The 13522-nt window shown below is 37.8% G+C and overlaps 1 protein-coding gene across 2 annotated transcripts in view; it reads left to right on the plus strand.

Moving 5' to 3' along the window:
• Nucleotides 1-13522, plus strand: part of LOC111160518 (lysosomal trafficking regulator) — a 184951-nt gene that overhangs the window by 89954 nt on the left and 81475 nt on the right. For both annotated transcript variants that reach the window (XM_022523674.1, XM_022523675.1), the window contains exons 20-23: nucleotides 512-661; nucleotides 5140-5277; nucleotides 10255-10453; nucleotides 12669-12800. In XM_022523674.1, the coding sequence (XP_022379382.1) occupies nucleotides 512-661; nucleotides 5140-5277; nucleotides 10255-10453; nucleotides 12669-12800 (619 nt within the window). The remainder of the gene's footprint in view (nucleotides 1-511; nucleotides 662-5139; nucleotides 5278-10254; nucleotides 10454-12668; nucleotides 12801-13522) is intronic.

A 13522-nucleotide genomic window follows, 5' to 3' on the forward strand; every position in this document is an offset into this window, starting at 1 on the left:
TTATTTTGATCTAGCTATCATCATATATTTAAATACCTTTCTAGATAAAGGCATTTGGTAACATTGTGAAACTGTTTCTCTCTGAGGGTTCTAGTAGTAAGACAAAAGACTCTCTCCACCTATGCCCTCAGCCCCCACTCCTTAAAATATCAAGATCCATACATTCATGGCATGAATCCTTAGTACTTTTTGTAAAAGTTTTTGAAGCCTAACAGATTCATTGAATTTAAAAAATAAGAAAACAAATAAAAATAAAAAATAAAAATAGAGGGTTTATTTTACCTATGTTTGAAACTGAATTATCATTTACAAATATTTGAAAGTTTATATTTTTCTAATTTGAATTGTTTTGCAAAACAAATTAAAGATACTCTCTGTAATATTGAATTATTCACTAGTTTTCCTTTGAATTTAATGTTATGACTGCTAAGATTGAAAGCTTAATGTTTCTGTTGAATTTTTGGATTAATCAGCAATTAATGCATCTTGTATTAATGCTAATTTTCCATAGACCCTTCTTGAAGGTTGCTGTGGTGAAGATATTATTCATGTCAATGAGAATGGGGAGTTTAAGTTGGATGTGGAGTCTAACGCTATAATCCAAGATGTTAAACTGCTAGAGGAGCTATTGCTTGACTGGAAGATATGGAACAAAGCCAAGGCATGTGCTTTTATTTATTTTATTTTTTTAAAGATTTATTTATTTATTTATTCTAGAGAGAGTGCTCATGTGCACGCACGTGTGAGTGGGAGGAGGGGCAGAGGGAGAGGGAGTTAGAAAGAATCTCAACTATACTTCTGCTGAGTGCAAAGCTGCATGTGATGCAGGGCTCGCTCTCATGACTGTGAGATCATGACCTGAGCCAAAATGAAGAGTCAGATGCTTAACCAGTTGAGCCACTCAGGCACCCCCATGTGCTTTTATTTTTAGTGGTAAAAACATCTGACATAAATCACCCTCTTAACAATTTTTTAGTGTGCAGGACAGTATTAACTATCTACACTCTGTTGTACAGCAGATATCTAGAATATTTTCATCTTGCTTTACTGAAACTATCCCCATTGAACAACTACCCCTATTTCTCCTGCCCCCCATCCCAGTCCCTGGCAACCACCGTATTATTTTCTGTTTCTATGAGTTTGATTACTTTAGGTATGTCATGGAAGTGTAATCATTCAGTATTTGTCTTTCTGTGGTTGATTTATTTCACTTAGTGTATGTCCCAAATATTCATTTGTGTTATAGTATAGGACAAGATTTCTTTCTTTTGTAACACTGAACAATACCCATTGTAAGTATATACTACATTTTCTTTATCCTTTCTTCTATCCATAGACATTTAGATTGCTTTCATATATTGGATTTTGTGAATAACACTGTGTAATGCACATAGGTGTGTGAATGTTTCTTTGAGATCCTGTTTTCAGTTCTTTTGGCTATATAACCCGAAGTGGGATTGCTAGAATCATAGAGTAATTCTATTTTTTATTTTTCAAGGAACCTGTACAGTTTTTTCCATAAGAACTGTACCATTTTACCATCCCACAACCAAGGTTCAAGGGTTCTAATTTCTTCACATCCTTGCCAACAATTATATTTGGGTTTTTGGTAGTGGCCATTTTATTGGGTATGAGATGATATTTTATTGTGGTTTTGATTGGCATTTCCCTGATATTTAGTGATGATGAGTATCTTTTCATATACTTGTTGGGCATTTGTGTGTTTGCTTTGGAGAAATGTCTGTTCAAGTTCTCTACCCATTTTTAAAATAGATTATTTGATTTTTTTGTTGTTATTTAGTTGTAGGAGTTCTGTGTGTATTCTAGATATTAATCCCTCTCCTGACATGTGTTTGCAGATACTTTCTCCCATTCCATAGGTTCAGCTACTCTATAGGTTGATTGTTTCCTTTGCTGCACAAAGAGACATGTACTTTTAAATATTCATCTAATCATTCTTCTGAAGAACAGAACAAACTTATTCCTTCAATGTAATGTTGATTATAAATAGAAATGTGGAGATTATTTTCTGTGCAAGTTTTCGAGCAGCCATGGGTAATGCTGAGCTGGGGGGTTAGGATCAGAACTTGGCCTAACTAGAAATGGCTAGAGCAGTACTCAGGCTGGAGAACATGGAGCTCATTCAAATGGGCTGGGGACTTGCATTTACCATAAACATTCAGAGGGGATCCTGCTAAGAAGAATCTGGAGAGTCGAGTCAGAGAGAAATGTACACACTTCTGAGCAGGGCAGCCAAGTTGCCCAGGAGTCATAGAGTTGATTCAGGGTGTTTAGGGCAAGGCTATGAAGTCTTGGCTTCATTACAGGTGTAAGTTGAGGAACATGGTTGATCTTAGGTCTAGCCACAGCACCTCAACAACTGGATGGATGCACTGGTCTTCTTCACAAGGACCCAGCCAGGGAACGAATACAGGGATATTTACTTTCTGCCCTAGATTTTTTAAGGAGGGGGGGCTTTTTTGTTTATTTGTTTTTGAAGTAGTCTCCATGCCTAGTGTGGAGCCCAGTGTAAGGTTCGATCTCACAACCCTGAGATTAACACCTGGCCCAACATCAAGAACCAGACACTCAACCAACTGAGCCACCCAGGCACCTGGTGCTCTAGTTCAAAACATGGTATAGGTTCTTATAAGCTCCTTGGTTGTAGGATAGACTATAGATTGTCTAGAGCTATTTAAAGATAACAACATTACCATCCAACCTAATTAAAGACTAAAGTATACAGCTTTAGAATTTTTTAGATTATCAGTTATTCCTTTTTTTTTTTAAAGATTTTATTTATTTATTTGACAGACAGAGATCACAAGTAGGCAGAGAGGCAGGCAGAGAGAGAGAGAGGAGGAAGCAGGCTCCCCGCTAAGCAGAGAGCCCCATGTGGGGCTCGATCCCAGGACCCTGGGATCATGACCTGAGCCGAAGGCAGAGGCTTTAACCCACTGAGCCACCCAGGTGCCCCGATTATCAGTTATTCCTAAATTTGTCAATACTCCCCCCATATTTACTCATTATCAATAATGGGTTGGGAAGCTGGAAGAAACCTTTATAATCTATTATTAATAAAGATAAATTTTGACCAGTCATGCTAGAGAAAGACAGAATTATTTTTTTAATCTTCCTATAGAAAATTATATTACAAAAGTATTGTTATAAGAAATTAGTACAGTCTTCCAGTTATAAAATAAATAAGACATGGAGATGTAAGGTACAGCATAGGAAATACAGCCAATAATACGATAACAACTTTGTATAGTGATGCATGGTAACTGCATTTCTTGTGATAACAACCTTATAATGTATATAAATATTGAATCACTAAGCTGTGTACCTGAAGCAAATTATTCTTCAAAAGAAAAAAAAAGAAAGAAAAAGCAATTAAAGAAAAAAGAAATATGCAAAAATATGCAAAAAGGAAAAAAGCAATTAAAGAAAAAAGAAATTTAAAAAAAGAAAAAAAAGCATTAAAGAATATGCAGCCCCACATGGGGGAAAGTATTAGCAGTACAAGCAGCTAACTGAACTATTGCTTTTTTCTGGACTTTATGGTACTTAGCAATTTTTAAAACTTTGTAATTTGTCATGATTTCTTTTCTCCTCCCAAATAAATTCTCACTTTTAGAATAAAAAATAACCATATATGTGTATGCATAAAAATATGTGTGAGATTGCATGAGGAAAAAGCAACTGTATGGTGATAGCCCATGTAAATGCACAAAGGCAGCATAAATATAAAGTGTACAGTAAACAGCTCAGTTGTAGATCGGGAGACTGAACCAAACCAAATGGCCGACAGTTGTTTTATTTAATATTTCAAAAGAGGATGCTAATTTGGGGTGGTTGATTAAAAAACAAAACATATTTTTACTGAATTCAATAGTGATACACCAATACTTCTGTGAGTTTGCAATAAGGTTTTCTTTCTTAGTGAATAATTTTTAACTGAGATTGTCTTTTGTTTTTGGTTGTTTACATTGCCACTATTCTATTTGGTACTATTTTTCAGACCTGAATCAAGTTTTCATACTTGGGCTGCCTTGCGCTCCAGTTCTCATATGCCTTGTTCTTCTAGGGCATCTTGACCCCTGTCTTATGAAGAGAGAGGCCGTGGTTGTAACAGTAGTCTTAAATCTGTCAATTCCTCGGCCTTTTCATTGTTCATTACCATCAAATAATGGCAAGAGAAGTAGCAAGACCTGCAGCCCAAACCAGTTTATTTTGTCTTCTGTTAACTGCTTTGCTGAAAGGTTATTTGGGACAATAAGATGAGATGGAGATTATCTTTCAATATTAGTTATCTATAGAAGGTTCCTCTTTCAATTTAAGATTGATTCTACGTGCGAGAATCATTTTTAAGTCACCTTAAAAGGATGTTTGAAAATACACAGTAATCATGCACAGAATTTTATTATTTGGACTTAAAAGTAAATCAATCAAAAAATGCAGAATTTTCCCATTGTCTGAGTTTTTTCAATTCAGTGCAATTTGTTCTAAGGTTATTTAATGCTGTATACACAAATTATAGAAGTTTATGCATTTTTAGTAATGCTCTTTTAAAATAAATTATTTATAAACAATTACATTGATGATATGTTTCTCTGTATCGAATAAATCCCTCATGAAAATTCATCTCTTGAAAATACCATATATTAGATAACGTCACAGAAAGGTTAATGTACTGAAGCACCTAATACGATATTGCATTCAAGGGGCGCCTGGGTGGCTCAGTGGGTTACAGCCTCTGCCTTCGGCTCAGGTCATGATCTCAGAGTCCTGGGATCGAGCCCCACATCGGACTCTCTGCCCAGCAGGGATCCTGCTTCCTCCTCTCTCTCTGCCTGCCTCTCTGCCTACTTGTAATCTCTGTCTGTCAAATAAATAAATAACATCTTAAAAAAAAATAAAAAAAATATTGCATTCAACATAAGTATTTAGAAATGAGCTATTGATTTTAAAAAATATTAATAACAATAGTGTGGAGTAAATCTTAAGGTTTTCTTTTTCAGATAAATTTAATCTTTGACCCTGAATATACACAGTGATAGACTGATATATGTCTTCTAAAAAGCGGGAAGCATGTTTTTCAGTAACCATGTGCTGACTGGTGTGTGTTTGCTTTCTCAGCTAGGAGCTTGGGAAACGCTGCTTGCGGCTCTAGAAGTCCTCATCAGAGCAGATCACCACCAGCAGGTCTTTAATATCAAGCAGTTACTGAAAGCCCGAGTGGTCCATCACTTTCTGCTGACTTGTCAGGTTTTGCAGGTACTTTTCATGTAACTTTACTGTGGGAGATATTTTATGCAATTATATGTTTAGTAACTCAGTACTGTGAACTCAAATTTTTGTGGAACTTTCAATGGAAGGATTTTTTTTTCTCTTCTCCATCTTCCCTATTCACCTGGGTTCTTTCTTCTCAACCCTGCCACATAGAACTTGACGTTCACACTTCCATCATTCCTAACTGATGGATTACAAAAGAACAACAACTACTGATTTCTGCGATGTCTCCATGTTGGGATATAATAATAATTTTGTCATCTCTTGAATATCAACAATAGCAAAATTTTAACTTCTCACGAGCTTTGCATAGTGGCAGTACGGTGGCCAGTGAGGTTAATCTAGGCATGATTATTGCTAACTGAAACTTAAATTCCACATTCCTTAAATAACAAGTGCAAGTATGTTTTGTTTTAATAAGTTTGTATTTGCCAAAGATCTATTATGTGTACTAGAAGGAGCATATCAAAAATATATCCGAAGTATTATATGAAAAAGTGGCACACTCAGTTCACCAGTAGTGTCTGTGCTATGACCTGGCCTCTAGTTAAATCTTTTGCTCTGCCTTCACAGATGTCCTTTTATCACTGGTCAGTGTACGAGAATATTTTTCAAGCTCGTTTGTTTTTTCAGTGAGGCATCTAGTAGAACTTTATCAGATCAGATAAGTTCAGATGTTCCCTGGGAGCAGTAATATTTATGTTTGAGTGCCTTTGTTTGGATGACACCAGTGCTTCCCATTGTACTTGGGACAAAATCCAGAATCTGTGACAGTATCTAAAGAGAGCCTGTGTGCTCTGGTCACCGCACCAGCCTCATCTCATGCCACTGCAAGAAAAAGCCCCTGGCTTTTGTTCTCTTCCTTAAACCAGTGAGTCTTTCTCCTGCCTCAGGGCACATGATAGTTTTTCTGACTGAGAAGTTATCGATCCTTTTCTTTCCATCTGGCCACCTCCTGCTTCTCCTTCGTATCTCCACTTTAAATTTGCTTCCTGAGAGAAGCCCTCTCCCTTCTCTATCCATCTGCCCTCGCCCTTCCTCTGACTCGCTCCACGCATCTGCATTTGTGAGTGTCATGTCATTATTTCTGAAATTATAGTTTATTTCCCTCTGTAAACCTGCTGAGGGCAAGGATATGTTTTTTCTTTTACTTTTTCTTTTTTAAAATTTAAATTCAATTAATTAACATAGAGTGTTCTATTAGCTTCAGAGGTAGAATTCAGTGATTCATCAGTCTTTTACCCAGTGTCCATTACATCACATACCCTCCTTAATGTCCATCACCCAGTTACCTTATTCCTCCCCACTCCACTCCCCTCCAGCAGATGTTTTTTCTTGATCACACTGTAACTCCAGTACCTGCCACATAACAGGAACCCAATAAATATTTGTTAAATGAATGAATTCTAAAAAAAACAAAACAAAAAACAAAAAAAAACAGAACATTTTATTGCCTTTCTTGGGCCATGTGGTGAATTAGACTTCTTTCTTCAAGAATACAATACGGTGAACTTTGAGGCCCCTTGCTTGCTGAATAGTTTATGTAACATTTATACAGCAATTTTTCTTTAAATCAATTTCTTTGTATATCCATTTTGAAACCTGCTAATTTTCAAAGAGTTCATGAGACAGTGTGACGTTTTTATTCAGTCTTTCCATGTCAGAAAAGTAACACTTGTAAACTGGATTTCTATATATATTCTCATTTCCATATATTTATAAAAATGCTAGAAAAATCAAGGTACCAATTCCTTTTCCTCAAAAGTATATTTCTTCATCCTTCTTTATTCAAAGAGCCCATTATCAAATCAACAGTTTTTTGTTTTATGTTTTATGTTAGGTATTGTAGGAAGTGTATAAAGAAATGAACTTAATTGTTGTCTTTACAGCATCTCAGAGTATTTAAGAAAGATTGATAAATTGATAGTATATTGGGTGTGGGGCAGCTTCATTAGTTCATGGGTACAGTGTAAAGAACCTGAAGTCAGGTGATAGAAAAGGGAGTGTAAAAGTAGAGAGCAAATAGGAAGGAGATTGTGAAGAGAATTAATAGGGCTTGGTTCTATCTAATAGGAGCTGCAGGAGAAATGAAATATATAATGCAAAATTTCTACCTGGGAGACAAGAAGGATGATAGCATCATGAAAGAAGGAATTGAACACACAAGTTTTTATAGCTTATCCATTCTGCCTCTGAGATTACAGTGGGGCGTTCAGCGGCTGTGACCACTGGACACTTAGATGTGCAAGATTGGAACTAGGGAGACAGATGAGAGGGACAGATGAGGTGCTGTCTGCATTGAAGCCACAGAGACAGGTAAGCACCACAAGATAAACAGTGTAGTGAAAGGATCGTAGAGGGCTGTGGCTTACACCTCTGGAAATGTCCATTTTCAGGTATGAAACATGAAAAAGAAACTGTTGAAAGATGTAGAAGGAGTAAGCAAAGAGTTTAGAGAAGAGTCAGGAAACAACAAAGTGAAAGCCAAGAGTGGGCAGAGGGGGGAAGAAAAGGTGGTCTCCAGACCCAACTAATGGGGAAAGTTCAAAGAAGATATGGACAGGTAAAGGGCTACTGACAGAAATTCTTTTTTTTTTTTTAATTATTATTTATTTATTTTATTTTATTTTATTTTTTTATAAACATATAATGTATTTTTATCCCCAGGGGTACAGGTCTGTGAATCGCCAGGTTTACACACTTCACAGCACTCACCATAGCACATACCCTCCCCAATGTCTATAACCCTACCCCCCTCTCCCAAACCCCCTCCCCCCAGCAACCCTCAGTTTGTTTTGTGAGATTAAGAGTCACTTATGGTTTGTCTCCTTCCCAATCCCATCTTGTTTCATTCATTCTTCTCCTACCCCCTTAACCCCCCATGTTGCATCTCCACTTCCTCATATCAGGGAGATCATATGATAGTTGTCTTTCTCCGATTGACTTATTTCGCTAAGCATGATACCCTCTATTTCCATCCACGTCATCACAAATGGCAAGATTTCATTTCTTTTGATGGCTGCATAGTATTCCATTGTGTATATATACCACATCTTCTTTATCCATTCGTCTGTTGATGGACATCTAGGTTCTTTCCATAGTTTGGCTATTGTAGACATTGCTGCTATAAACATTCGGGTGCACGTGCCCCTTCGGATCACTACGTTTGTATCTTTAGGGTAAATACCCAGCAGTGCAATTGCTGGGTCGTAGAGTAGTTCTATTTTCAACATTTTGAGGAACCTCCAAGCTGTTTTCCAGAGTGGTTGCACCAGCTTGCATTCCCACCAACAGTGTAGGAGGGTTTCCCCTTTCTCCGCATCCTCGCCAGCATCTGTACTGACAGAAATTCTTAATGACCCACACAGTTTCAGTAGAATGAAGAGGGCAGGAATTAAGTTTTGGGGACTTTAGTTGGCACGTGTGGTGGATTTATTGGAGGCAGTGAAAATAAATAATGATTAAAAAGTCTAGCAGCGAAAGAAAAAAGAGAAACAGAAAGTTAACAAAAGGCTCCCAAAGTTCAAGTTAAGGGATTTTTTTTTTTTTTTTTTTTTTTAAAGAAAGAGTGAGGGGAGGGGCAGAGGAGAGAGGAGGAGAGAATCTTTTTTTTTTTTTTTTTTTTTTTGAGAATCTTAAGCAGGCTCCATGCTATGCATTTATCCATGCTATGCATTTATCCATGCTATGCATGGAGCCCAATGCAGGGCTTGATCTTACAGCCAAAGATCACAACCTGAGCCAAAACCAAGAGTGAGACACTTAACTAACTGTGCCACCCAGGTAGCCCAGGGGATTTTTTTTTTTTTTTATTAAGTGGGATACCAGTGACTCTTTGTAAAGGGTTAGTGGAAAATACAAGATTGAGGACACATGGCCTGGGATGGTCTTGGGAATGAGCGGCTGGGGTGGTGACCAGGAATGGGGAAGACACCAGGGGCACAATTCTGAAAAAAAGCCGATGGCTGTGGCAGAACCAGCATTGATGCAGCAATTACACAAGAACAAATGAAGAAAAGTGGGTGTAGAGATGTATCATTTTTCGGATGTATCACATGTACAGGGAGAGAGAAAATGAGGAAGTTTAACTTCCTCAGTCTTGATCTAGAGCCCAACTGCTCCCTCGTGGGGGGTGGAGTTGGAGAGTATAAAAAATTTAGTTATTCCTATCTTTATGTCTAGTGATTGCTTGGCATTCTCTAGGTCTCCTTATACCAGGCAATCGATGATACCGCAGAAAGGGTTCAGAGGTCTGAGTTATAGCCGCAATACTTATGTGTTTTCGGTGTGGTTTAAGGTGGTCGTGTAATCACTTTGCGCTTCACAGTCTAGAAGTGAAGGCTCAAACCTCTCAGAGCTGTTGCGAGAAAGAGCTTTGTCAACCGGCACACACGGTAGTACTGTAGTCAGTTTTGTCTATCAGGCATTTCTCCTGTGATCCCATCATAGTAGTACAGAGATCGTAGTCGCAATAGTATGGTTCTTAGCTAGCATTTCTGTAGGGCTTCCTATATGTGAGGTGCTCTTCCAAGAGTTTGTGTCATTTTTTTTTATGACAGCCCAGTGAAGTAACATAATCATTCCCAGACTAAAGATAAGCTGAGGCCTGGACATGTTAAGTATGCCCCAAATCCCCCATCTATTCAGCAGGGAAGCCGGAATGCAGAGCTCGGGGGTTTGGCTTCTGAGCCATGTTCATGTTTGCCATAATATAACTTTGCCTTGTTAATTAAGATAAATTAGCTAGAAGTAAGGTGCCATTGGTTTTAATGAATTTTTCATGGCAGGATTGGTTGAATTGGGAAGTAGCAACTCAGTTTAATGGTAAATATGGTCAGACTAGAGTAATAAACCAGCACAATTCTGTCTTAAAAGGAGCTATCGCTTAAATGAAAAATGTTAGTTGACAGTTCTCTTTAAATCTCTTTAAATCTAAAGAGAGTTTGATCTTTATTTTTTCAGGAACACAAAGAGGGGCAGCTTACCTCCATGCCCCGAGAGGTTTGTAGATCATTTGTGAAAATTATAGCAGAAGTCCTTGGATCTCCTCCAGATTTGGAATTATTGACAATTATCTTCAATTTCCTTTTAGCAGTTCACCCACCTACTAATACTTACGTTTGTCACAACCCCACAAACTTCTACTTTTCTTTGCACATAGGTAGGTATAATCATTTTTTGTTGGATTTTTGGCTGTCCCAGTTTTCATTATTTTTCTTCCCACTCAATCCACATTTGTTTGAGACTCATTGACTGGCTTCTATGTGCCAGAAAGTACCCTAATTACACACTGGGATCGGGACAGGGGAGAGGGCTCTAGAGTGACCCAGACATGGTCTCTGCCTGCAGAGAGCGTCACTGCTGAGAGGAGAGAGCAGACAGATACACAAATTACTATAGAAGCAGTGTCTGTTAAGTACCTACTAAATTCAAAAGAAGGACTGATGAGATTTTAGAAGAGTGAGGGTCTCGTCAGACAGCTGCGGAGAAAGAAGATTTAATAGATTCTATATCTGACATGGGCATTGAAGAATTTAGGTAGAATTTGGTAAGTATATTGGAGAATTAGCATTCCAGGTGAAGAGAATGACTTAAAGGGAGAAAAAATAGAGAAAATAAAGAATGATGAATTTTACCCAAGTATAAGGATCTATAAAGGATCTTGAGAAACATATGCCATAAAGGGCTGTCACTTATTTAGTTTTTCCCCTAAAGTCATAGTAAATGGGTCCTTGAATGTGAGGCTAGAGAATTTGAACTTATATTTATTTAGGGGTCACTGAAGGGTTTCATTTTATTATGTTTGTTTGTTTTGAGCAAAGAAATATGATGGAATTAAATTACTGCAGTAAAATTCAGGAAAGAGAAACTACCCACCTAGAAGGGAGTTGAAGCTCTGAGATGAGATGAGACCATTGAAGTAGAGAGTGAAGGAGAAGGAAGCAAAGTCTAGAACTAAGGAAAGAGTAATTAGTATATGAGAAAGATGGAATAATCAGAGTTTTAAAAGAACGAGGAAAATGTAATGTGGAAAAAAAAGCAAGCAAGAATATACCTATGAGAAAACTAGATAGTAAATTTAGAGAGGAAAACTGGTTGTAAAACAGGCATTTAGGAATGTAATAAATGAATAAAATGATTCATCAGCAGTAAAAATCCAAATGAAAGCAGACAACATGACTCTGCACATTTAGGGAATAAAGTACTGTCAAGATTCTAGAAACAGTGTTATTTGCAAAGATGAGTAGAATGTGCTCCACTTCCATACAAAGCTTACAGCCTAGTTGAGGGGAAAGACACATAAACAGGTAATGACATTGTGTGGAAAGCACAGTGAGAAATACTTTGTTTTCTGGAAGCACAGAACATGGTGAGGAGGTATTTCCTGGAGGAGGTGATGCCTGCTTAAGGGCTACGGAGGAGTTGAAGGGCAGGGACTTCCAAACAAAGCAAGCAGCTTGATTGGGAGCTGTGAGAAATGGGTGCTGCGAAAGTGTCATGGCGGAAAAAAGGCTGGAAGGGATCCGGAGGCAGATCACAGAGATTCCCGTAGACAGGAAGCTTGGGCTTTATCCACAGTGGTAAGGAGGCAACGGAGACCCACTGGAAGGTTCTTAGCAGGGATTGACATTTGATAGGATTCCGAAAGCTGTGAAGATTTGAGGGTGACCAGATGTCCATCACTGATACCATTTAGAAGTGTGTGACAGGCCTCCAGGTGAGAGTTAGTAAGCACCTGTGTTATGGCCTCGTGCTGGGGAGAGAGGCCTTCATGCAGCAGAGTCCGATCAGTAGAACCTGTAGACAGACTTCACATGGATAAAGGAAAGGTAGTGATCAAGGGTGAATCCCGACTTCTACTTAGGAAATGGATGCTTCTGCCAGGTGAACCAGAGAACACAACAGAAGGACTGGGTTTAGGGCAGAAAGAGGATTCAGATTTAGGTTTGTAGCATGTGGGGTGCATTTAAGAAATCAATTCAACAAGTCTGAGTCAGCTCAGAAAAGAAAATTAAGCTGAAGGTACTCATTTTGGAGTCATATTGGACATTGAAAGGGATATATAAAAATATAGGAAATGGTCCTTTCCTCAAGGGTGAACAGTTAGCTGCTAAATTATAGAAATAAAATAACTGTAAGTATAGTTGCAATTCGAAGAAAATAAGAGTTAATGTGGCAAGCACAGTAACAATCTATATATAAGGAATGATACAGCGTGTGCTTGCGTAACAAATGTGCGTTAGTATAAAACATGCCACATTTTTTCACTTCGAATATCTTTTTATAAAAATTTACATTTAATGATTTACTTTAAAATTATATTTTCATTTTATCTTTAAAAAATTTTACTGTCTCAAAAATTTTTTTGATTATAGATGGCAAGATCTTTCAGGAGAAAGTACAGTCCATCATGTACCTGAGACATTCTAGCAGTGGAGGAAAGTCTGTTCCTAGCCCTGAATTTATGGTAATAAGCCCATCTGGTTTTACTGCTTCACCGCCTGAAGGTAAGCATAATGATAATGAAAGTGTAACCCTTCCTGATACAGTTCTGAATATTAGCAGATAAATAAATTGTGCATCTTTTCACAGTATGATATATGTGATATTCAAATCAAATAAATGGAAAGTTAAAACAAAATTGTAGAATATATTTAAGGAATGCATTTCATTACTTTCTGGGATCAGGAGCTCACACTCAGTATAACAAGAGATACACCAGAGAATTAGGAAACAGAAGAGGTGCATGTTGTCTTGCTCCGGAATTCTCTGTCCCCTTTTACTACAGTCATTAAGGTTTTAATTTATTTTCCCATTTTCTTCAAAAGTTTTGCTTGGCTTACTCTCTCCTTTCTACCTAAACATCCTTCTAGACAATGACCAGCCAGTACTCCAGCCCCCTGTTCTTGGACTGTCAGGACCTTTCCTTCTACTTTATCTACCAGTATATGTGGGTTCATCATCATCAAGAATACTTTCCCACTCTGAGACTTCAGTATCCCACTCTCTGATAACAACCTCCTGTCTTTCTGGTTACTTCATCACCATCCAATGTTTCTTACTGCCTGTTTTCCCCATCCAGCCTAGATCCCATTAACCAGTCATTTTCCTGACACTGCCTTCAGCTTTGTTTTCCTCCTGGCATTTTGGCATTCTTGACCTTAAAAGCCCCAACCTTGCCTCCATCTAACTATTCTTGTACTGCCAAAAGCTGCTGGAGAGAATTCGT

The sequence above is a fragment of the Enhydra lutris genome, unplaced genomic scaffold, assembly GCF_002288905.1.
Source record: "Enhydra lutris kenyoni isolate GAN:26980312 unplaced genomic scaffold, ASM228890v2 scaffoldscaffold76, whole genome shotgun sequence".
In the NCBI taxonomy this organism is placed as follows: domain Eukaryota; kingdom Metazoa; phylum Chordata; class Mammalia; order Carnivora; family Mustelidae; genus Enhydra; species Enhydra lutris.